Source organism: Anneissia japonica, unplaced genomic scaffold (assembly GCF_011630105.1).
Source record: "Anneissia japonica isolate Jap-2015-1 unplaced genomic scaffold, ASM1163010v1 scaffold287981_len1045443_cov154, whole genome shotgun sequence".
In the NCBI taxonomy this organism is placed as follows: domain Eukaryota; kingdom Metazoa; phylum Echinodermata; class Crinoidea; order Comatulida; family Comatulidae; genus Anneissia; species Anneissia japonica.
In genome coordinates this window covers 735,566-758,248 of record NW_022695194.1, presented here as the reverse complement: position 1 = coordinate 758,248, position 22,683 = coordinate 735,566, and the positions used below count along the sequence as shown (strand labels likewise).

Genomic DNA, 22,683 nt, shown 5'->3' with positions numbered 1-22,683 from the left:
TGTAACTAAAAGATATGTAGTTAACATTTTGTTAATTCTTATCACAAAAATTCCTGCAAAAAGTAATTTAAGTTTATTTGACAGTCATAATTTTAAAAAAAAATAAATATTTCATTTAAAAAATTATACTATCTAAACTTTATCATTGGGGGTCATTTTTACCTATCGGTAGCACTTTTATAGGGCCATTTTTCTCACATCAACATCTAGAAAGAAACCCAAATACAGTTGTTTAGAATGAGAAATAAATGAAGATAACCATAGAGATGAATTTATAGACATGAAGGAGAGGCAAGTCCTATAGCTTAGGAGGATTGGTAACCATGATTTAACGTTCACCATTTGACACCGCGACCGCAAGTCTTGCTGAAATAGACATTAGAGAGGCAAAAGTCCGAGCGCATAATTATATGGGGGGGGGGAGGGGTTAGACATCTAGTATCAAGGGGCAAAGTCTTGATTGATTCTTGTAGACTGTATACCCTACGTACTGTATATGTACTGTAATACTTCATAAACAGACGAGTGTTTAGGTCTAATAAATGTTGCCCAAGCGTGATGATAATTGGAAATTTCGGTCTGTGAGGAAATCTTTTAAATTTATTTTTTTTAACTCAAAGCTACGTAACAAATCAAAGTATTACAGCTTGAATTGGCAGCAGCTAAATAAAGGAGAAATGAATGTACTCATTATTAAACAGTTCTTTGAGAAAACAAAGAATTTGCCCATCAAGATTCGAACCTAATACTCTCTGATTACAGTACAGTAATTCTAATATTCAATTCCATAAAAACAAATTCCTTTGATACCATCAAAGTTTGGTTTTTAGTTTGGGAATATAATACTATTGTTTACCTATTTTTATATTATTAATGGTCTAAAGTACAGTGGAATTACTACTCTCAGTCCCTCAATAAACAATTTCATAAACAGGCAATCTCTCACATAATAATCTGTAATATTACTAGCAAATGACATCTACAGTATATGTAAAATTATAGCGCTTTAAAGAAACCATCAATTATATGGTCTTACAAATATGGTCTGATGATATGGAATGCTATCCACAAGGAATAAAGCGACTATCCACAGGGAATAAAGTGATTAACGACACCTTGTTACGCCTAGCTTCTGGTGGAATTCAACATTATCAGTATGGTTGCTACCATACCTAAAGATCAATAATTAATCCATTGATCCTTGCAATTTAATAATGTCAGAGTGGGTGTCATCTTAATATCAAACTCCAAAGTCAATGCTATATGTTTGACTATTTTATAATGCCATGGTTGGACTTTGTTATTGTAGGTGCAAACGCCATAACTACTGTATCAGTAGGCCTATAGTATAAGCCTAATAAAAAAAAAAAAAATAATGATTCAATCATATTAGTTACTGTAGGTGTGGCCCTTGAATTCACCCATGGGCTCATTCAGAGCCCATGTTGTATACTGAGTCCACAGTGGTTCAGTATTAAAAAAGCAAATTAATAAATAAAAAAAATCATCTAAGCACACAGTATACAGTTATAGAGTAGTATCTGGATCATTAACAGTTAATTTTAAATGAACAATAAGCGAGTCAGACAGAAGACAGATGTAATTCTTAAATTATTCGAGTTCATTAGCCTTTGTTAGATGTGGTTTTGTGTACTGTACTCTTTAGAGGCCTTTATCGGATTAACACAAATTGAGCTTAATGTGATAATCCACTCATTTAGTTTAATCCTCTTTGCGTGAACACTGACATGCTTCATAGCAAATAGCTCGATTGATTCAACTACAATGAACGTTGTTTGTAGTCAACAGCACTCATTTACTTCAATTACTGTAGGCACTGTACTGCTCTAAGTATACACTATCATTTGTCTGTCAAAACTAAACAGTGTTTAATCAGACTTTGATAGTGTACAGTTGGCGTTCACTTGTTTCAGCTTAGCAGGGGGTCCCAAGTTTAAACACGTCACATTCGGGCCCACCATCATCTTCTTGAAATCTGGATCAGGGATTTTCTTGTATGAATGCAATGGGTGAGCGTGATATTTATCTGTATCCTGCTAACCTTTAGCTGGTGTGTGTGAATATATTCACACACACCAGCTAAAGGTTAGTAGGATACAGATAAATTCACACACACCTGCTCCTGATCCAGATAATACTAAGGCTCTAGTGTGAACCTTAACGATGAGATTTTTTAACACATCTATTTCATATTTCTGTGCATGATACCCCTCATCACCGATTTCCATGAGACAATTGATGAATAAAGTATTAAAAATGTGCAAAAATATTATGAATTTTAGGAAAACTGATGGGTAATTTTTCGGGAAATTCATGCATGCTTGCCGGAGTGCCGTTATCCGGGTGACTTTAGCGACTTGCGGAAGACTTATGACCCTTAGATTAGAAAAATCATTTGTCACTGAATGTCTGTTGTCTGTCTGAACACTGTACAGTACTTTTTCAAAGTCTGATCAAACAATATCTGGTTTGACAAACTTGGTCCTACAGACATTTTAGGAACATAAAGAGGTGGACAGTTTATGTGTGAAATGGAAATAAATGTTATGGTGATTTTATTTAACAAAACAAAATATCCATCTTTAAATGAAATTTTGCGAAAGATATTATTAATAACAGACTCACATGAAGTTGAAATTCCAATGTCCTATCATCAAGCGTGATGACTTTAATCCGTCGAACATCAGCCATCTAAAAAGAATAAAGGAAATTCAAATACATCAAATTCAACATTTATCATAATAAAATTAAAAATAATTCATTATGTAACAAAATAATAAATATATTTGATACGATTACGCAAATTAGTTCATTACTATAAAAATAATATAACACTTAAATCCAGACACTGTCATCATTGACAAAAGTTAATTATTTAATTTATTTAAGTCATATTTAATATGCACAATTCCATTAAGATTAACTGATCACTTTTTTTACTGTAAAGAATAAGGATATCATAAATTATATTGCAGCATTTTTTGTAATCACAGTCAATGTTTTCTCATTCCTGAACATGACCCAATAAAGGTCAAACCTTTAAACCATGGCCTCATTCCCATTGAATGGAGTAACATTCCTTCTACGTATATGTTTGTGTAGGCCTACTACAGTATATTCTGCATTTCCTTGCTAACAAAGTATTGGTAAAAGTACATGGCACTAACAGCATATGAAAACAAGTATTGGACTCGATACAAAGAAGTAACAATCATAGCCATTATTTATTTGAAAAAGTAAATGTCAGTGTAAGTCTTTGGAATTTTTAATCAAGATGTTGTGAGATCAAGATTGACGCTGGCCACTTTGGTTGTATCCTACAGTGTGGGCAAAAAAAAAACTAAAACATATTGGTCTGTGAGGTAACCTTCTCCACTGACCTCTCAACAGAAAGGCATTATAAAATCAACACAACATAAAATAAACTTGAAGATTTCAACAAGTTGGTTGGATAAAAATATGGCCATGGATCCTAAAGTACAGTGCAAAAAAAAAACATACTGTAACTGTATTTATTTGACACTCCACATTGAATAAATCCTCACCCAACCACCCCCCCAAATGACTGTAAAATGGAAGCAACACCATTCTCAACACAATCTATGAATGTTTTACTCCAGTAGAATTACATATTTCCTAACAGGATTGGGAATGTCTTTATGAAAAAATACTAATAACAAATATTTATATATAGCGCAAATTCAAAAATTTATCACAGGCGCTAAGGTGTTAGGTGTTACTTTGTGGGTATTTATCATGCAATAACATATTTTGACTGTAATTATGTATTGTACAGTACAGTAGTTCCACATTTACACATCAAGGACATTTATTTGAGTATACCTATTTTACAAAAAAAACAGTTGAATAAACGCCTCCCTCGATTGAACGCCCCTCAACATCTATTCTCAAAAATATAGCCCCTGAATAAACACGATATGATGGGATGTGCCTTTCATGTTGCAATTTGTCAACAGTACATATTCCTTGATTCCTTAAACCCTTGATTCATCTTTGTAGGCCTATACGGTTGGCTATGTTACAATAACAATTTAACTAAGTGGCTTTACGACTTCTCAACCTTTGCCATAAATAGACTTGATTAACGACATTTTTACAACTGTACAAAGCTAATGTCTACTATAAATAAATATTTATGCTTTAGGAGTACAGACTGTTTTTATTGATCATATTTTTACTACATACAGAAGGAAATCATTGCAAGGAATGTGGCTCCTCTTACTGAAAGTGAGAGCAGTTTAATAATTGTTGTTATTAAAAGCTGTTTCTTAATTTCAGGCTGTGGTCTGGTTCTAGATAATATGGATTATAGTAAAGTCAGATCCTCTTTAAAATTCTAGATTTGAAGAAGGTCAGTGTCATTTCCTTCTCTGCCAAAATGGAAAAATGAATGCCTGTCCTGATTATAAACTTTCATTTGAAACAAGCTCACCGGTCTTGGAATATGGTACAGGTGCAAGTTATTATATTGGGTTTTTTGGAAGAGCTAATAAAGATTGAAATTTTTTAATAATTAGGATGTTTCTTGTACAAAAAAATTATTATTTTTAATGTTTATTTGTACAAAATTAAAATTTTAACAAAACATACATTAACCATACTTTTAGCAAACAGTACAGTACATAGCAGTATGTATAGCAAAAACTGTACACAATAATCAGGAAATGTAAGGTAAACCCTAGGAAATAGATGTACACTCTTGGTCAATACATTAGCAAACAGTACAGTTCACTCACGTAAAGATACGGTACATTAGCAAATACTGTAAAAAAAATTGCACTTTCTAGAACATTAACACTTAGTTCAACAAAAGGTATACTGTACTCCAGTATACAGTTATTGTATACTTCAGTAATAGTTACTTTAATAGTATACTCTAGTAAATAGAGCAAACAGTACACTATCCTCATACATAAGGTTATGGTACATTTAGCATATACTGTAGAAACTACTTTATAGAACATTACTGTACTAAAATAGTACAACAAACTGTACTTCAGTATAAAGTTACTGTAATATATTAAGTAACAGTTACTATGGTACATTGATGGTACAATACAATATGCTGTACTTTAGCAAACAGTATATAGTTAGGTATACTGTACTCCAACAAATAATGCACAATAATACTATGTACAGTATGTTAATATACTGTAAGTAGGCCTACAGGTAGTTTAGCAAACAGTATACAGTTAGTACTGTATATTGTACTGTACAGTAGGCCTACAGTACTCCAGCAAACAGTATACATACTACAACATGTACAATATACTGTACTTTAGCAAATAGCACAGCTAATATAGTACTGTATACTGTACTCCAACAAACAGTACATAATACTATAAACTTTAGCAAACAGTATACAGTATGTACAATACAGTATACTGTAACTTTAGCAAATAGTTTAGTTAACACCACAGTATCTCAGCAATACAGTATACTTTAGACTCTAGCAATACAGTCAGCCTAGCAATGGTAATAGTGGAGTGGGCCTACAACAATACAAACCTCGGAAGCAAGTTTGGATAAGTATGCATTTATGTGCTGTCTCTGCCCCTCAGAAAAACTGTGATGTCGACGTATTCCTGCTCTGTGCTCTAAAATAGGTGGAAGATCAAAGCTTTCAAGATCTCTTGGATACATTTTTGCCTAAAATTAAGGCAAAGGAAAGACAAAAACTACATCTCATATATACTCAGCAGCTCAATTAAAAATGAACGGATTTGACGACCAGCTCCCACTTGCAGCTGCAGATTAGCACTGCAACAATGTCAAATTTCCGCAATCACAAAAACACAGTACAATTGAAAACGTCGTCTGTTAATTCCCTTTATAAAGGTAACAATGAACTTGTAAACAAAATGTTATGGTTGCCAACCTCTCGGAAACTAGAGATATCGGGTTAAATGTTCCATTCGAAAACCCATGAGAAGCTAATTCACTGATGATAATAACTCACTTTTGCTGAGCAAATTCGTTCATGCATTATAGTTGATTGTGCGATTTCAAATTTTTAGATGACAATCATTTTCAAGTTTCTTTTATCTCTGTCTCTATACTGTAGGTTTACTTAAGATTCCAATATGATGGCTATTCAGTGGTGTATACAGAAGGAGCCTTAAAATGGGGGAAGGAGGAGCTGATAGGAAAGAAGGTAAAGTGGAAGTGGGCACAATGATTAAGTGCAAAATAAGGTGATTTTTGCTTCAAACATTTTCAATGGGGTGGGGAGGCAACTGGGGTGGGGAGGCAACTGGGATGGGGAGGCAACTGGGAGGGGGAGCCAACTGGGAGGGAAAATGCATCCCCGCGAACTCCCTAGATAGACTACTGTGGGTACCAACTCTTTGTTGGTGAAACTTGTGCCATAATTTATATGTTGCGCTTCAAAGGCAAAAAACAGGTGAAGGAAATTGGCAAAATTAATATTAAATTTTAGATGTTTATTCAACCTGAAATTGTTTGAAGGAAATGACATTTATCTTACCAACCACAACAAATTATATACAGAGGAAATTGTAGAGTATCATAATTCTAAACCACACAAATACACCACCATTTACAGTAGAGTAGGCTTCTTTTACATTAAAACTTTTTCATTTTTAAATGCAAGTCATTGCAATTTATTGTTGTTAAAAATTCTGTTTCTTGTAAACACTAAATTTGATGAAGCTATTTTGAGGGCTTTCTTTGGATGCACCATCAATGTGATGTGTGCCACTGTCAGAAAAGTGATTTCAAATAAAAACTTAACTAAACAAAATGTTTTCAGTCCATAACAGAAAAAAAATTCATGATCAAATGTATTATAAATCAATCCTGTAACACACTCAAAAAGCGTCCTGTCACAAAGATGCACTGTCTGTTTTTTTTGTTTTTTTTATTATTTCAAAATTAATAAAGTTTTTTCTTTCTTTCTTTATTTATACTTTCATTCAATAACAACCATCAAGTATAAAACAATTACAACTCATGGCCAATGATCAAATTACGTGTAATTTTACAAGCAAAAACGAAAAAAAAAACGAAAAACAAAAAAACAAAAGTGAGAAAAATCACGGGGGTTTATGCATTGAGTACATGGATAAAATATAAAGTATGGTATGGGACTGTTGGCGTTGGTGTTGTTCAGTTTTGAGTAGCTCACTTAAATGATTCAAATAAATTATCAACTTCCAACCAGAAACAGATAAACAAAAATAGTTTTCTCTGATTTACAAAAATTTTACTACAAAAATCCTTAAATTGAATACCACTGCCAGCCAATAAGTGTCTACTGTATGCAAAAGCAATACCAAGAACGTATTATTTAAATGTCCATTAAATTGACAGGACAACTTTTTCTCTTCCAAATTTTTATTTACTCACATAAATACCAAGTAGAATCCCTATTAAGGAGACACCTTTTGGACTAAAAAAAGTGTCCACTTAACACAGTGGCATATCTAGAAATCTTGAAATGGGGATGCTGATTTGGGGGGGGGGGGCAAAAGTGAAGGGGATCGATGATCTGTTCAGGGGCGCTAACTCGCAAAATAAGGTGATATTAGGTTATTTTAGGGGGTTTCCCCTGAAAAGTGGTTGACCATGGTGTCAAAAGATATATTTCTCTCATTTCACGGCCAGAAGAAGGGTTCTATACTTACTATACTTTTTTATAAGAACACTGAGGCTGAAATTGCTTAAAAATTAAGAATAAAATGAGGCTGAGGTACATTATAATGTCAAATGATGTTTTTATTTAATAAAAAAAAAAAATTTAATTAAAAAAAAAAAAATCTTTCTGTAACTTAATGTACAGCAGGTATTAATATGTAACACTGTACCCTCTTTAATACAGTATAGTAATATACTGTTGTACAATAATAATTTTCACTTGCACTTGAAAAGTGTATAAAAAAATAAGAACAAAAAAAAAACATTTCGAGCCTGAAGTCAGTAAAAAATAAGAACAGTGCATCTGGGCAAAATTTTACTGGTTCTTCTTAGAAGAAAAAAAGTGCACTGTATACAAATTAAGCAGTTCAAAAATTGAACTGAATTTTCAGGTATTTTCAGGCCAAGTAAAAAAAAAAGTAGTTGGTCCTAATATTTTGAAAAAAGGAGTATTTGGGAACATTTTTTTCTTTTTCTTTTTAAATCTGAATTATGGAAAATCCAAGATGGCCGATGGGAAATGGCTACTACTTTCTCACTTTTACCAAGTAGATTCAGTGAAAGCAAATAAAAGTTCTACAGTAGACATGATTCATACAATATGTATATTGAGTTTTAATCCATAATTCAACTGAAATTCTCCTAGGAAATGCTTGAATATCTCCCCAACCATACAGTAAACGATCGAGGGAGGAATTTTACTGATGCGAGTTAGTAATATTTTCGTACATTTCGCAAAATAAAGGAAATTTAAAAAAAAATTTGTTGAGGCAGAGAAAATTGATGCATGAGGGAACAAGAAACTAGTAATTTTTTTATTTGGCCTTGGCTCATGAGACAGTGCATCTTTATGAGTTTTGTATATTGAGATGTTTAAAGTCCAATGTCTATATATATGATTTTAATTTCACTATTACTAACTTACAGTAATAATATTAAACTATAGAGATAAGAAACTGGAGGGACTACACCAGCCAAAATCCCATTGATGATTGCTTTTTTAATTGCTAATTACGCCTTTAGAACAAAGAGATCCGACACAATTTTGTGAGTAATAAACGACTGATTGATGTTTAATCATCCTGACCGTAGAGCATATGCTGAACAAGCTTGGATTTGGTTGACGAGAAATTTGGACAATGGAAATAAAAAGTACTATTACCATACAGTAGGCCGTACTGTACAGCCATAAACAGTTATTGTAGTACACATAGCCACCTTGTTCTGGGGAAAACTCAGTTAAATTTCATATCATTTCTTTTCTGTTCAGTTATTTAACCATAAATTTAACCAACATTTGCAATTAATAACAATGAAAACTATCAGTTACTGCATAGAGTATATACCTATACCTCCGCATATAAACAGTTAACTTCTTTAATACGATACCTTGTTTTAGTGAACTCATTTTTAAAGGTTGTCAGAGTGGGAAATAAAAATTAAAATGTAAACAGTGTAGTAATGCTAGATAAAATGCTTTAAAATGAAGGAAGGAATAAAATGTTTTTTTTTTTTTTCTAAAACTTTCCATTTTTTAGTGGAAAATTAAAATTTTAACAGTGTAGTTAATCAGATGGATAAATACTTTAAATTCATATAACTAAGGAAGAAATATATAATTTTTGAAGATTTCACAGATTATTAAAAATATAATTTTTTTTCTAAAATCTTCCATAATTTTGTGGCAGAAGTTATATTACTGTGACTGGCCAAAAATGAAATTTTTATTTGTATTTGAAACCACCATTATTGGCAGTCGGAGAGTTCACTAAACAAGGTAAAACAAAAGTCTTGCCTCTGTAGTGGTTCATATGTTGGAAAAAATGCTGAAATTTTACGTAATGTACCGTACTGTAAGATCGATCAACCGTCTTATTCTACAGTAAATGATCACTAAGAACGCTACAATAAAGTAGATTAAAAAAAAAAAACTTCCCAACACATTACTGTACTAAAAAAAAAAAAAAAAAAGAAACATTGGTAATTATGAAAGATGTTTATCCTTAGTTACTATGACGATTGCAACGTCGATCCATATTCTCACTATTTTTTAATAATAATAATAATAAATAGGTCATGCTTTGAACAGCATTGTATTCTAGATAAATAAGATTGATGAGTATGATATACTACAGGAAATTAAGAAAACAGTAAGACACCTATCACTAGCATTACTTAAATTACTGTATGTTGTTTTTCTAGCATTTTGTTGTGAATTTATTTTCCTCAACTGCATTTTTATCTTAATGCACTGCATCACTTGGCCTTTTTAAAATTTAACATCTTGATTTTATAGTTTGATTGTTTGATTTGATATGAAGAAAATAAACTGTTTATTTGAACATAAATTATGCATAATTGGTATTATTACATTTTAGCACTACAGTGTATTACATACAGTATCTTTCATGTACTATTATTACAGTATAACAACAAAAATAAATCAGGGAAGCTAAGAAAAACATAAACAGTTTGAACATAAAATACTGTATTTACAGTACTGACTGCTTAGGAACTGCAATCACCCACTCTCATTCAGAATGCTTTACACGTTAGTAATATTCTAATATTAAAAATTATATGATGTGAAAATGTCCATTGTTGGTGATACTGTATGTATAAAGAAATCTGATGAGATTTGAATTCCTCGCACAGATTTTTTTACGCGAGTACTGATAGTACAGTAGGCCTATTGTACCTTGCCTAAAAAGTGTAATCACCTCATTTAGAATTAGAAAGCTTTTGATTCTTTACACATCATTAATATTCTAATGTTAAAATTATATGATGTGAAAATGTCCATGTTGGTGACAGTGTACCATAAAGAAATCTGATAAACTCGAATTCCAGATTTTGTTGAAGTACAATACAAAGCTTATCAATACTATTATGATTTGCAATGTTGAACTCTATTAATTAAGGTTTTTATTCATATAAAAATGTACAGTATTTTGTTGGTGATATCAATGACCGTACTCCCTTATTTAAATACATCACTCTCAAGTGTAAGACACCCGCTGTCGTTTAATTTTATGCACCTTATTACCCAGTACTACACCGCGCACAGTTTTCATGTTTGTGTATCTGTTTTCCACATGATACAATACTTTTGCAGAGGGCGGTAGATTTCTTTATTTCTCTTTACCGTCACACCATCGAGCGTGGTGCAGTACGGGTAATAAAGCACATACAAACGGCAGTGGGCGTCATACACTGGCTGCATATTGCGCATCGTATTTTACGCTCTAAATGAGCTCATTTAGAGCGTAGTTGTCTCTCTTGTTCAATTTAATTTTCTTTGGTGATACTGAACACTATATTAAAAATTCTGATGAAACTGTATTGTGCATTAACAACAAATATTTCATACTGCAGTAAATGCGATCAATGCAATATACATAATTATTATACTTTTTAAATTATAATCGGTGTCAGGTCGTAAAAAACAAGGTGTGATTTCTAGCCAATGTTGCTTGGCGGGCCGCGCACATAGGGAAAAAAATTGCTGTCGGGCTGTATTTTTCCCACCTGTACTCTATACTCTAATGAAATAACTGATTGCCACTTTGTAGAGTAAGTACAACAGACATAATACAATTTGACTTACAATAATATCAGTAATATTAGGTTTTAATTTAACCTTGAAAACATTGATAAATACAAAATTGAATATATCATCACGGCTATAAATAAACAAAGTAACACAGCTTATCTGTTCTCAGCTAATTCATTTGAATCTAGTGTTTTCACAACAATGAGCAAAATTAATAGCAGTGAGAACTGTTGCTTTACCTAATTAAAATTACTGAACAACCACTGTATCATTGGAGTAGAATGCGATATTGTGTATCATATAGTGGAAAAATACAATACTATAACAACTGAAAAGGTCCTATCAAAAGGAAAAAATATTACTGAAAACAATAAAAAATAAATAAAGTGAGGCTATGGGAATAAATATTATTATTAGAAAGGATATAAATTTTTAAGAGATGGAGGAATAGTCCAAGGAAATAGAGTGGTCGAGAGAACTGTTGCATTATTTAATTTGTAAGTTACTGAACAACAGTTATTTGAGTATAATGCCATACTCTATACAAAATAACAATGAAAACATCCCAACAAACAGCAAACGGTATAAAAAGTGAGCCTACAGTATTGAAAAATAATATTATTAGAAGGGATAAAAATTCTAAAGAGATCAAGTAATGGTCCAGGGTAATATATTGGTCAAGCGATAAGGCAGGGGCAACGCTAACTACAGCCTTAACATCAGCGCCGGTTCGAGCCACCGCTCGCTCGGAGTTTCAGTTGTTAGAATCAAAGAACTCTTAAAGACTCACAAACAAAAATAGGCAAGCTATTCCACACCTTGGGAGATGCAACAGAGAATGATCTTTCCCTATACGTTTTCTTTTACGCTATGGAGGGACGAACAATGTAGATGAAATAGATGTGGATGAGAGCTCTAGAACAAGGGGTGGAACGAAGTTTAATCAGTTATTCTCCTACCTTAGAATTTAAAATTATGTTTTACAATCTTCAAACGAGCCTCACTCTTACAGTAACTGCTGAATACGGTATAATATCTGAGATTAATCAGAGGAACATCTTTATTGTTTCCAACTAAAAATAATTTTACTGGCAATTTTTCATTGACAAAGATGACAATGCTTTTTCACACATTTTTTAAATATGAATATTATAATATGAGTTTTTTCTTTGTCCCCTGAATGAAATTCATTAAATAGTATTTTGAATATTTTATCTTAGGTAAAGGGACTATAGAGTTAGCTTTCATAATCGGTATGGTTTCTTTCACCAAACTGAATCAGTAAGAGCAAAAATCTAGACTCTGTCAAGGCACTGTATGGCGAGACGTTTTTTTTATACATAGTTTCGCAAACCTGTCACAGATATTTATGATTTTGAATAAAAACGAAATTTTATTTTTGACCAATTAGCATACCTGCTGCCACGAAAAAATGGAAAATTCATAAAAAAATGTCTTTCTTTATTTTTATTATGCCTGCCGCTGCCTTAAAATCTCCAAAAGTAAGATATGTATATTTCTTCCTTATTAATTTAAAGCATTTAACCATTTCCACACTGTTTACATTCAACAATATAATATCATTTTTATCTTCTCCTCTGGATTTTTTGGGCAAAACCATTTGAAAACATAAGAAAACAAAATTCTATTCTTATATTTTTTTTTTCGCCCTACGGTACCTCGGATAATTTCAAAAAAATAATGCGAAATAAGGTATAAAAAAGTCTTGCCTAACTACCAACCGAGTCAAGCACAAATTGCAATCTTTATGCAGTAATGTTTAAATTGTATCTATTATAATTTATTTACTATGTGGCAAGCAAAAAACACATAAATTAGTTTCCTTTTACTCCCTTTAAAATTATATATTAAATTGTACTGAGAAACATAAAGTATACATTTAGATATTATCAAAATATATTTCCACAAAAATAAATATTTTTATTAAGGAAATATCAAAATACTTAACCATAGGTGTGCCCATTAGAGGACCATACCATTTTGAAAAAGGTATGCTTAAAAATGGTAGAACAAACTTAACAGTACAAAAAATAGACTACAATACTGTACTGTATGTTAATGGAGCTAAACGTAGTTAACAATAATATTATGAAAATTTCTCTCTAGGTGATACTTAATTGTTTTAAACACATGATTGATTTTAAATTTGATTTAACAATAGTTATTATCAGACTATCTCCTCCTCTATGTTTTGATAAATTTCTAATGATAATAAAGAGAATGCGTCAGTTTCTAGATCAGAAAACAAGAATTCTTGCTTTATCATGGCTATTTGATCAAACTTAAAATGGTTGTTAAGAATATCGCAAAATAGTTGGCTCGTTAATAATGCATGAATCATGCTGTAATCAAACTTTGTGACGCGACGATAATGATAACAACTTACGGTATTTAATAAAGCGCAAACAATATCCAATTAAAAATAATTACAGGCACTGTACGCAATTTTAAAAATAGAAATTTACAAAAAATCAGTACTCATTATGTAATACAGTATACATAAAAAATTAAATTTAAAAAAACATCAAAAAGCATTATAATAGGCCTATAATTTAATATCAAAAACCTACAGTGAAAGAAAAGATAACATACTGTACAAAAATTTTAAAGTACGTGACATGAAAGAGAACAATAAAACACTTAACAAATATTTCTGGATTTTTTAAAAGCAAAACACAAGACAAGACCATCAAACCATTACAAAATTTACATCAAAAAGTTAAGAAGTTTTCATTTCAGTGAAACTAAACCTAGTCAGTTTTACTGGCCACAGTCGGTTAAATTAACCTAACTACCTGTTTTTGTAAGTTTACCTGAGAGGTAAGTTTCCGGGCAACCCTGTACCAGCAACACAGAGGCTGTCTGTACCAGTACACTGGGGAATCCCCTTACTCGTTTTGAATGATGTACCGGGTTATGTATAGTACACGCGCCATTGTATATACGCTGGGCCTACGGTTTATGTAGTCCTCATCCGAGAACACTTATTCTACAGTTCCACCAGAACCATAGAGTATGCCAGCATGCCGTTCGAACCAGCGCCGATATTACGACTGGAGTTTGCGGCTCCCCTGCTAACCGCTTGGCCATTTCACTCACCACTTGGTGCAGACTTGTAGTCCATAAAGTATGAAAACAAAATTACTCATCTATTCTTCCTGTTCCGGCACTTAAAATTGAACTTTATTGCAATCAATAAAAATATATGAGATTAGATGTAACAATTGGAAATTGATTAAACCTAACATCAATTAAAAGCATTCACACGAAGGTTCAACAGCCTATTAGACTTAAAAAGTAAATTTTTACCTTATCAATATAACACAAATTATCATGCTGCAAATCACTGGTGCGTAACGTTACAGCATGCCAAATACTTTTACAAAATTATATACAAAATGGAATTTCCACATATTTCTTGGAAAAAATAATTTATAAAACAAATGATCTTCATATAACTGTCTCTTATACACATCTAGATGTGTATAAGAGACAGATAGTTGGCTCGTTAATAATGCATGAATCATGCTGTAATCAAACTTTGTGACGCGACAATAATGATAACAACTTACGGTATTTAATAAAGCGCAAACAATATCCAATTAAAAATAATCACAGGCACTATACAGAATTAAAAAAATATAAATTTACAAAAAATCAGTACTCATTATGTAATACAGTATACATAAAAAAATTAAAAAGCATTATAATAGGCCTATAATTTAATATCAAAAACCTACAGTGAAATAAAAGATAACATACTGTACAAAAATTTAAAAGACACGACATGAAAGGGAACAATAAAACACTTGACAAATATTTCTGGATTTTTTAAAAGCAAAACACAAGACAAGACCATCAAACCATTACAAAATTTACATCAAAAAGTTAAGAAGTTTTCATTTCGGTGAAACTAAACCTAGTTAGTTTTATTGGCCACAGTCAGTTAAGTTAAACTAACTACCTGTTTTTGTAAGTTTACCTGAGAGGTAAGTTTCTGGGCAACCCTGTACCAGCAACTCTTGTCGTCTAACACAGAGGCTGTCTGTACCAGTACACTGGGGAATCCCCTTACTCGTTTCGAATGATGTACCGGGTTATGTATAGTACACGCTCCATTGTATATACGCTGGGCCTATGGTTTATGTAGTCCTTATCCGAGAACACTTATTCTACAGTTCCACCAGAACCATAGAGTAGGCCAGCATGCCGTTCGAACCAGCGCCGATATTACGACTGGAGTTTGCGGCTCCCCTGCTAAACGCTTGGCCATTTCACTCACCACTTAGTGCAGACTTGTAGTCCATAAAGTATGAAAACATAATGACCCATCTACTCTTCCTGTTCCGGTACTTAAAATTGAACTTTATTGCAATCAATAAAAATATATGAGATTAGATGTAACAATTGGACATTGATTAAACCTAACATCAATTAAAAGCATTCACACGAAGGTTCAACAGCCTATTAGACTTAAAATGTAAATTTTTACCTTATCAATATACCACAAATTATCATGCTGCAAATCACTGGTGTGTAACATTATATCATGCCAAATACTTTTACAAAATTATATACAAAATGGAATTTCCACATATTTCTTGGAACTCTAACAAAAAAATACTTTATAAAACAAATGATCCTTATATACTGTAGAACATCACCAAGAAATAATTTGACTGTAATAATAGTAAATATCAGATTAAACAGGTCAGGAAAAAAAAATCTCATCAAACTATAAATTTACATCCGAAGATACAAAACACGAACCAACTTGCATCAAAAGTCAGACTGTAAAATTGACCTTACACGTTAACAAATCCAGGACGTTAATATAAATTCATCCAACAGTAAGTAATGTACCAGACCTGGTATAGAGTTACTAAATGTACAAAAAGAGTCTGCGAGCAGATGAGATCGTATGTAGTCAACACGAATGGTTTTTAGGCTGCGTTCCACTATCACATTAAGGCTGTGCCTACTGAAATTTGGCACAGAACCAACAAAATGCAGCACTGCAGGCTGGTTTCTGAAAATTAACTTCAAACATGCGTTTTACTGCACAAAAATTTTATGATTTCACTAAAATCCAAGACAATTTGTATTAATCTTATAAAATTAAAGAATCATTATAAAATAAATTAAAGGTGGTTTACTATATATTTGGGAAGATTTCATTGTAGCAACAGGTGTGGTAAACAAATTTTAAAATGCGTGTTTTTTTTTCTAAATTTAAATTTGTGTAACTCTCTTTAATATTTCACAAATTCAAAGGCTGGTAGAAACAACTATTTATGCTAACTGTAGTGTATGGTGGGCAGAGCCACCAAGTTTTCAAGTTTTCCACCTTGTCTAAAAGCTCATTTCATGGCCCTCCAGCCACCTTTTTTAACCTTCTCCATGCCCATCCTTAATATCCACTCTTGTTATCTAGAGTTCACAAATCTTTAACGCCTACCCACCCTTAAAATGACACAAATTTTTAATGCCTACCCACCCTTAAAATGATTTCATCCCACCCTTAGTTATATCTGCCCTGCCTTAACATAATATGGTAACTTTATTAACAATCAGTCATTTTGATACAATCTGAAAATATGAAACATTTTACACTTGACAGCAGCATGGAGGTATAATGATTACATTAACTCCCTTGATCTTGGCCTAGGCATAAATGATATCCTTCAAGGCAAAAGCAAAAATAGTGACAATTAAATAAATACAGTACACCACGCTCTACTTATTTCAAAATATGATTTGAAATATATAAAATTTATGTTTTTTTCAACAGTTTAATAATAATTTATTGCAGTTTAACATCCAATAATAGAGCTAATCTATATAACAAAGGCAGAAATCTTTCCACTTTCATAAAAAAAATCTGCAAAACATTTTCATCTAATAGGATTAAATTTCATGGGTATTTAAGTTGAATACATTTGAATTGCGAGTTGGTAATAGCAGTGTTGAACGTGTAATTTATGATGGATTTAGTATTACATGCTTGGATTGTTGCTAATAATGATCACATTGAATACCAGACACCACAACTTTAACTGCAAAGGCAGCCAGGGATTTCATTTCAATAATATGCAACAAGGGTATTTGAACTTTTTTTATTTTTTTTTATACAAAAATGATGAATAGCCCATACTGTATTGTAGTCTGCATGTTGAATTCATAAACATACCAAGCACTTGCAACTGAATTAAATGATTCTTTAATATTTAGAAGTTTTTTAATCATATATATAAATTTATAGAATTTGTGCTTTAGAAAAACTGGTAGATGCCGTAATACACTAAGTTTGAACTACAGTACTGTAAAACAGGGTTTCCATTATTTGAGGACCTCTTGCATTATGGAACACCACCACCAAACCCCACTCCTTCCCCCTCTATATTTACAGTATATTAGGCTATTTACTTACAGTAGCTTAAAACAATTGTATTTTAGAGTACTAAAAAGCACTTGCTGTTAGCTAAACAGGTCATCATTTTTTTCTTGGGTAGGGGGTGGGGGGCTTAACAGTGTGCTGTATGTATTCTTTTTTTTCAGAAAAACAAAATGAATCTGAAAATGACCATCATTTTATTAGGGGCTACCATTTTGGAGGAAGAGGGTCACACAAAACAGTAAACATTTTCTATATTCTTCCTCTCATGAAAAAATAGATGACCCCATATAAAATCACTGCTTGCTATAAATTGATATCTTTATTTTTCTACAGTACAAATTCTATTTGTGTTAAGTTCAACTAGATACACTTTTTTTTATAACACATATTTTTTAGGAACACTGAGGCTTAAAAATTAAGAACAAAATAAGAATTAATTGAGCCAGAGAAAAAAAAAGTCAAATGAGGTTTTCTTTTTTGAAAAATAGAAAACCTACAAATCCTATCAGTACCTTATTGCAGTTGGCATGACTACTTTTTGTAAAACATGATACATAATTGCTGTACAATTTTAATAATTTTCTACTTTGAAAAATGTTTGAAATAACGTAAAAACAAAATAAGAACATTTTGAGCCTGGAATCTGGTTACAATTTTTCAAAAAAATTGTATTATATAGAATTAACTTCACTAACACAAATTGTACTGACAGTAAAATACTGGAAAAAAAATCATACTTTGATATATTTTTAGCTATATATAATATAGGTACAGTGTAATTAATCTGTATATATTTATGACTGATCAATTTCAAGACAATGCATTAATTTCATATCCGCATACCTGTACAGTACCAGCTCACTGCCAACCGCAATTCGTCAAGATCAAGTTCTTAAAGCAAACAGTGTTGTGTAGGGTGTAATGGTTTATTTATACAAGACAAGTGGTACCTTTCATCACACTGTGATTAAGGAAAGGTGCATTTATTTTTATAGGCTGCAAAAACAGTATTTATTACTCATCTGCACTTGGCTATTAAAGCACAATTTAAGGCTGCATACATTGTTGATTACATTATAAAACTGGCAAATAACTGTGTGATTTGGTAAAATAAAAGGATTTGGTGAAGAAAAAGACTAGAAAAATGTTAGCGAGTGAAGGCGCTGTAAGTAAAGATAGCCCATGCCTGATTAAATAAACATTATTTTCAAGACAAAATTTCTGTAAAACAAAAATTGGCTGCTAAAAAACGTCCATAAATCAATGGAAAATGTTCATGTTTAAAATTAAAAGTTTGTATTTATTTGATCATCCTGAAATGAGCAATTTACAATTTACTTTATAGTTGATAATGTAAACTGGTTTTTTTTCCCCTAGATTTTAATTAATTTATCAAACTATCACACTATTAACTGAATTAAAAGTAAATACTTAAACGCTTCAATCAAGTGCAGGTCTCCAATACCCTCTCCAATTAAAGTACCACTTTTCAGCGGTCCCAAATTAACAAATGTTTTTATTATTTTAATTAGAGACTAAAACTGTTAAAAACCATGAGAACCCTGGTCCTAAAAGTGGTCTTTATATGGAGGGAAACCTGTATTAGTTAAATATATTATAAGAAATATTGAAATACCTGCACAACTTATCCTTGTTACAATCTGAGACATAGCAAATTTTGTATTACAAATTTTAGTGTTTATAGGTACTGAGGACCGATGACAAGCAAGCTGTTGTTAAATACACCACAGAATGTGCAGTAAGCACATACCAATGATATGACGAGGCTTCAAAGGTACGCAGGTGGAGGTGGTTAACCTTTTGTCATATCTGTCAACAAACTATGTTCTCCTGATTTGCTGCTTCAAAACTGCATGCTTGGTTTTACTGTATGCAATTCAAAGTCTGAGATATCTTTCATCCCCATGCTGAAAAGGCTTCACTGGATATACCTGAATTATATTCAAACTGAATTATATTTCAAGATGCTGCTATTTAGATTCAAATCTTTCAATGTCTCTCCACTTTATACTGTATATCTATGAACTTTGAAGTTTGCTCTTTTACATGTTTTAACGCACTTTTGAGAAAAACTACCACAACCATTCTTACTGTTCCCTCCTTTTTAAATCGGCCGACGTGATTCCATAAAGAACGCAACGCGACGACGCACGTGCAACGGATCATTTTTAATGACAACCAGTTCATGCTGCTATCGACAATCAGCAAACGGTGTTACGTCGTCGATCGTTTAGAGAACGTTTAAGAACCTTAAAAAAAACCTTTAAAAAACCCAACAAATCAGGCTAGTGACTCACATCACAAATACATACACAACACAAAATACTCGGCTACACATACAGTCCCTATATCATTCTGCCAACAAGGTCACTCAATTGTACGGTACAGTGTAAAATAAGGACAAATTTTAAGCCTGAAATGGGCAAAAATTTGAACACTAATTCAGCCAATAACCAATATAACAAGTCAGGGCCTTGGCAAAATTTTACTGGCTCTTGGGTTTACTACAACTGTGACGCAACAATAAGTGTTTAGTACTAGGAGTCGTCAAACTAACTTCATAACTTTACAAACTTGGCTCTTGCCTTTATCGATAATTTTAGGTGCAATCTACAGTACATAATGTCATCTGTTTTGTGTTTGTTGTGATTTCTCTGGAAATAAATTCTATCCAAAGAAAGAGTTAAATCCTTAATATCATCAACATTGACTTTTTGTACTTTCTCTTTTGGTTTTGTTTTTAGTTCATAATTTGTTTTCTATTATTTCATTTAACATGATTACATCCTTTAGGCGAGACTATTTTCATACCTTGTTTAACGAACCTGTCTTCTGCCAATAATGATGATTTTTTTTTTTTTTATATTATTTTTGGCCAATTACGGTAGCACACCCGCCGCCACGAAAAATAATGAAAATTTCCGGGAAACACCCACCGCCACGAAAAAATAATGAAAATTTCAGGGGAAAAAAACTTTTTCTTTATTTTTATTATGCCAGCCACTGCCCAAAAAAAAAAAAAAAAAGATTTTCTTCCTAATTATATAAATTTCAAGCAACATCCCATTACTACACTGTTTACATTCACCAATAAAATTACATTTTTATTTTCTCCTCCGTCTGGATGTATTTGGCGAAACTCTTTGCTAAATGAAAAACGAAAATTTAATTTATATTTTTTTCCACCTTTCTCGGACGATCTTTAAAAAAATACGTTCACGAAACAAAGAATAAAAAAGTCTTATCTGAATGTCTTTTTGTTAGGGTTTAATATGAATTCTTTATGCTCGTGTTGGACGCACTTTCCATTTATCATTTTTAATATTTAATGTTTACTTATTTTACTTATTAGAATAGAGTACTCCACAGAATTATGATTAATGGAATATCATACATTCAGGTATATTCTACAGTATTCAACAAAAAACACTAACAGCAGCCATGAGGTTGAAAAGTGGCACTGTACAACATCAAAAACATGTACATGTAGTAAAGTGTTACTGACGTGAACTGAATATTATAATTTACTACTTGTAACCTCATGTGATTAAAAAAGACAAATTAAATCAAACTCTTTGTTGAGCTGGTACAGTAGTAATAAACACGAAGGAGAAAAAAATCGATACATGAATGTATTATTTTTGAAGTAACAGTTTAGTTTATTACTATACTAGCTTTCAATTTGAAACTGGAATGAGAAAATATTACCCTCGCATAACAAACAATCCATTTAAATACTGACTATTCTAAGAAAAACACTTAAATTGCTCTAGCTAGTCATTAACTTAAGGATTGCTATGTAGTACTGTAGTATTTTTAAAGATTTTCTTCCTAATTATATAAATTTCAAGCATCATCCCATTACTACACTGTTTACATTCACCAATAAAATTTCATTTTTATTTTCTCCTCCATCTGGATGTATTTGGCGAAACTCTTTGCTAAATGAAAAACCAAAATTTAATTTATATTTTTTTCCGCCTTTCTCGGACGATCTTTAAAAAAATACGTTCGCGAAACAAAGAATAAATAAAAGTCTTATCTGAATGTCTTTTTGTTAGGGTTTAATATGAATTCTTTATGCTCGTGTTGGACGCACTTTCCATTTATCATTTTTAATATTTAATGTTTATTTATTGTACAGTACTTATTAGAATAGAGTACTGTACTCCACAGAATTATGATTAATGGAATATCATACATTCAGGTATATTCTAGAGTATTCAACAAAAAACACTAACAGCAGCCATGAGGTTGAAAAGTGGCACTGTACAACATCAAAAACATGTACATGTAGTAAAGTGTTACTGACGTGAACTGAATATTATAATTTACTACTTGTAACCTCATGTGATTAAAAAAGACAAATTAAATCAAACTCTTTGTTGAGCTGGTACAGTAGTAATAAACACGAAGGAGAAAAAAATCGATACATGAATGTATTATTTTTGAAGTAACAGTTTAGTTTATTACTATACTAGCTTTCAATTTGAAACTGGAATGAGAAAATATTACCCTCGCATAACAAACAATCCATTTAAATACTGACTATTCTAAGAAAAACACTTAAATTGCTCTAGCAAGTCATCAACTTAAGGATTGCTATGTAGTACTGTAGTATTTTTAACAAGTCTGTAACACTTTTTTCTGAACTTTTGTATTAAGACATTTTTTTAATAACTTGTTTAGTGAACTTACTTTCTTAAAGATCATCAGAGAAGGGTGGAAAAAAATTTAAAATAAAATTTGGTTTTTGAATTTTTAATAGTTTTGCCCAAAGACAGGCAGTGAAGAAAGTAAAAATAAAATTGTATTGATGAACATCAAACTTGTAGCTTACTGGTAGTACTGTAAGATACAGTATGTTTTAAATTTATAATTAAGAAAGAAATAAGGGGAGATAAATTATTCTGGGAGATTTCAAGGCAGTGGCAATGGGTACATTAAAAATAAATAATAAATTAAATTTTTAAAATTAAATTTCTACTTTTTC

At 31.7% G+C, this 22,683-nt stretch overlaps 1 protein-coding gene across 2 annotated transcripts in view; it reads right to left on the bottom strand.

Moving 5' to 3' along the window:
* The window catches only part of LOC117101407 (FERM domain-containing protein 4A-like), an 82,940-nt gene that overhangs the window by 46,107 nt on the left and 14,150 nt on the right, over window positions 1–22,683 (bottom strand). Inside the window, exons 1-2 of one of the 2 annotated variants that reach the window (XM_033241385.1) lie at window positions 5,551–5,776; window positions 2,647–2,712 (exon numbers count right to left, since the gene is read on the bottom strand). In XM_033241385.1, coding sequence (XP_033097276.1) covers window positions 2,647–2,712; window positions 5,551–5,685 — 201 coding nt within the window. In that variant the 5' untranslated portion in view covers window positions 5,686–5,776. Of the gene's footprint in view, window positions 1–2,646; window positions 2,713–5,550; window positions 5,777–22,683 lie in introns of those variants that run through there. The other variant, XM_033241386.1, reaches the window with a different exon arrangement.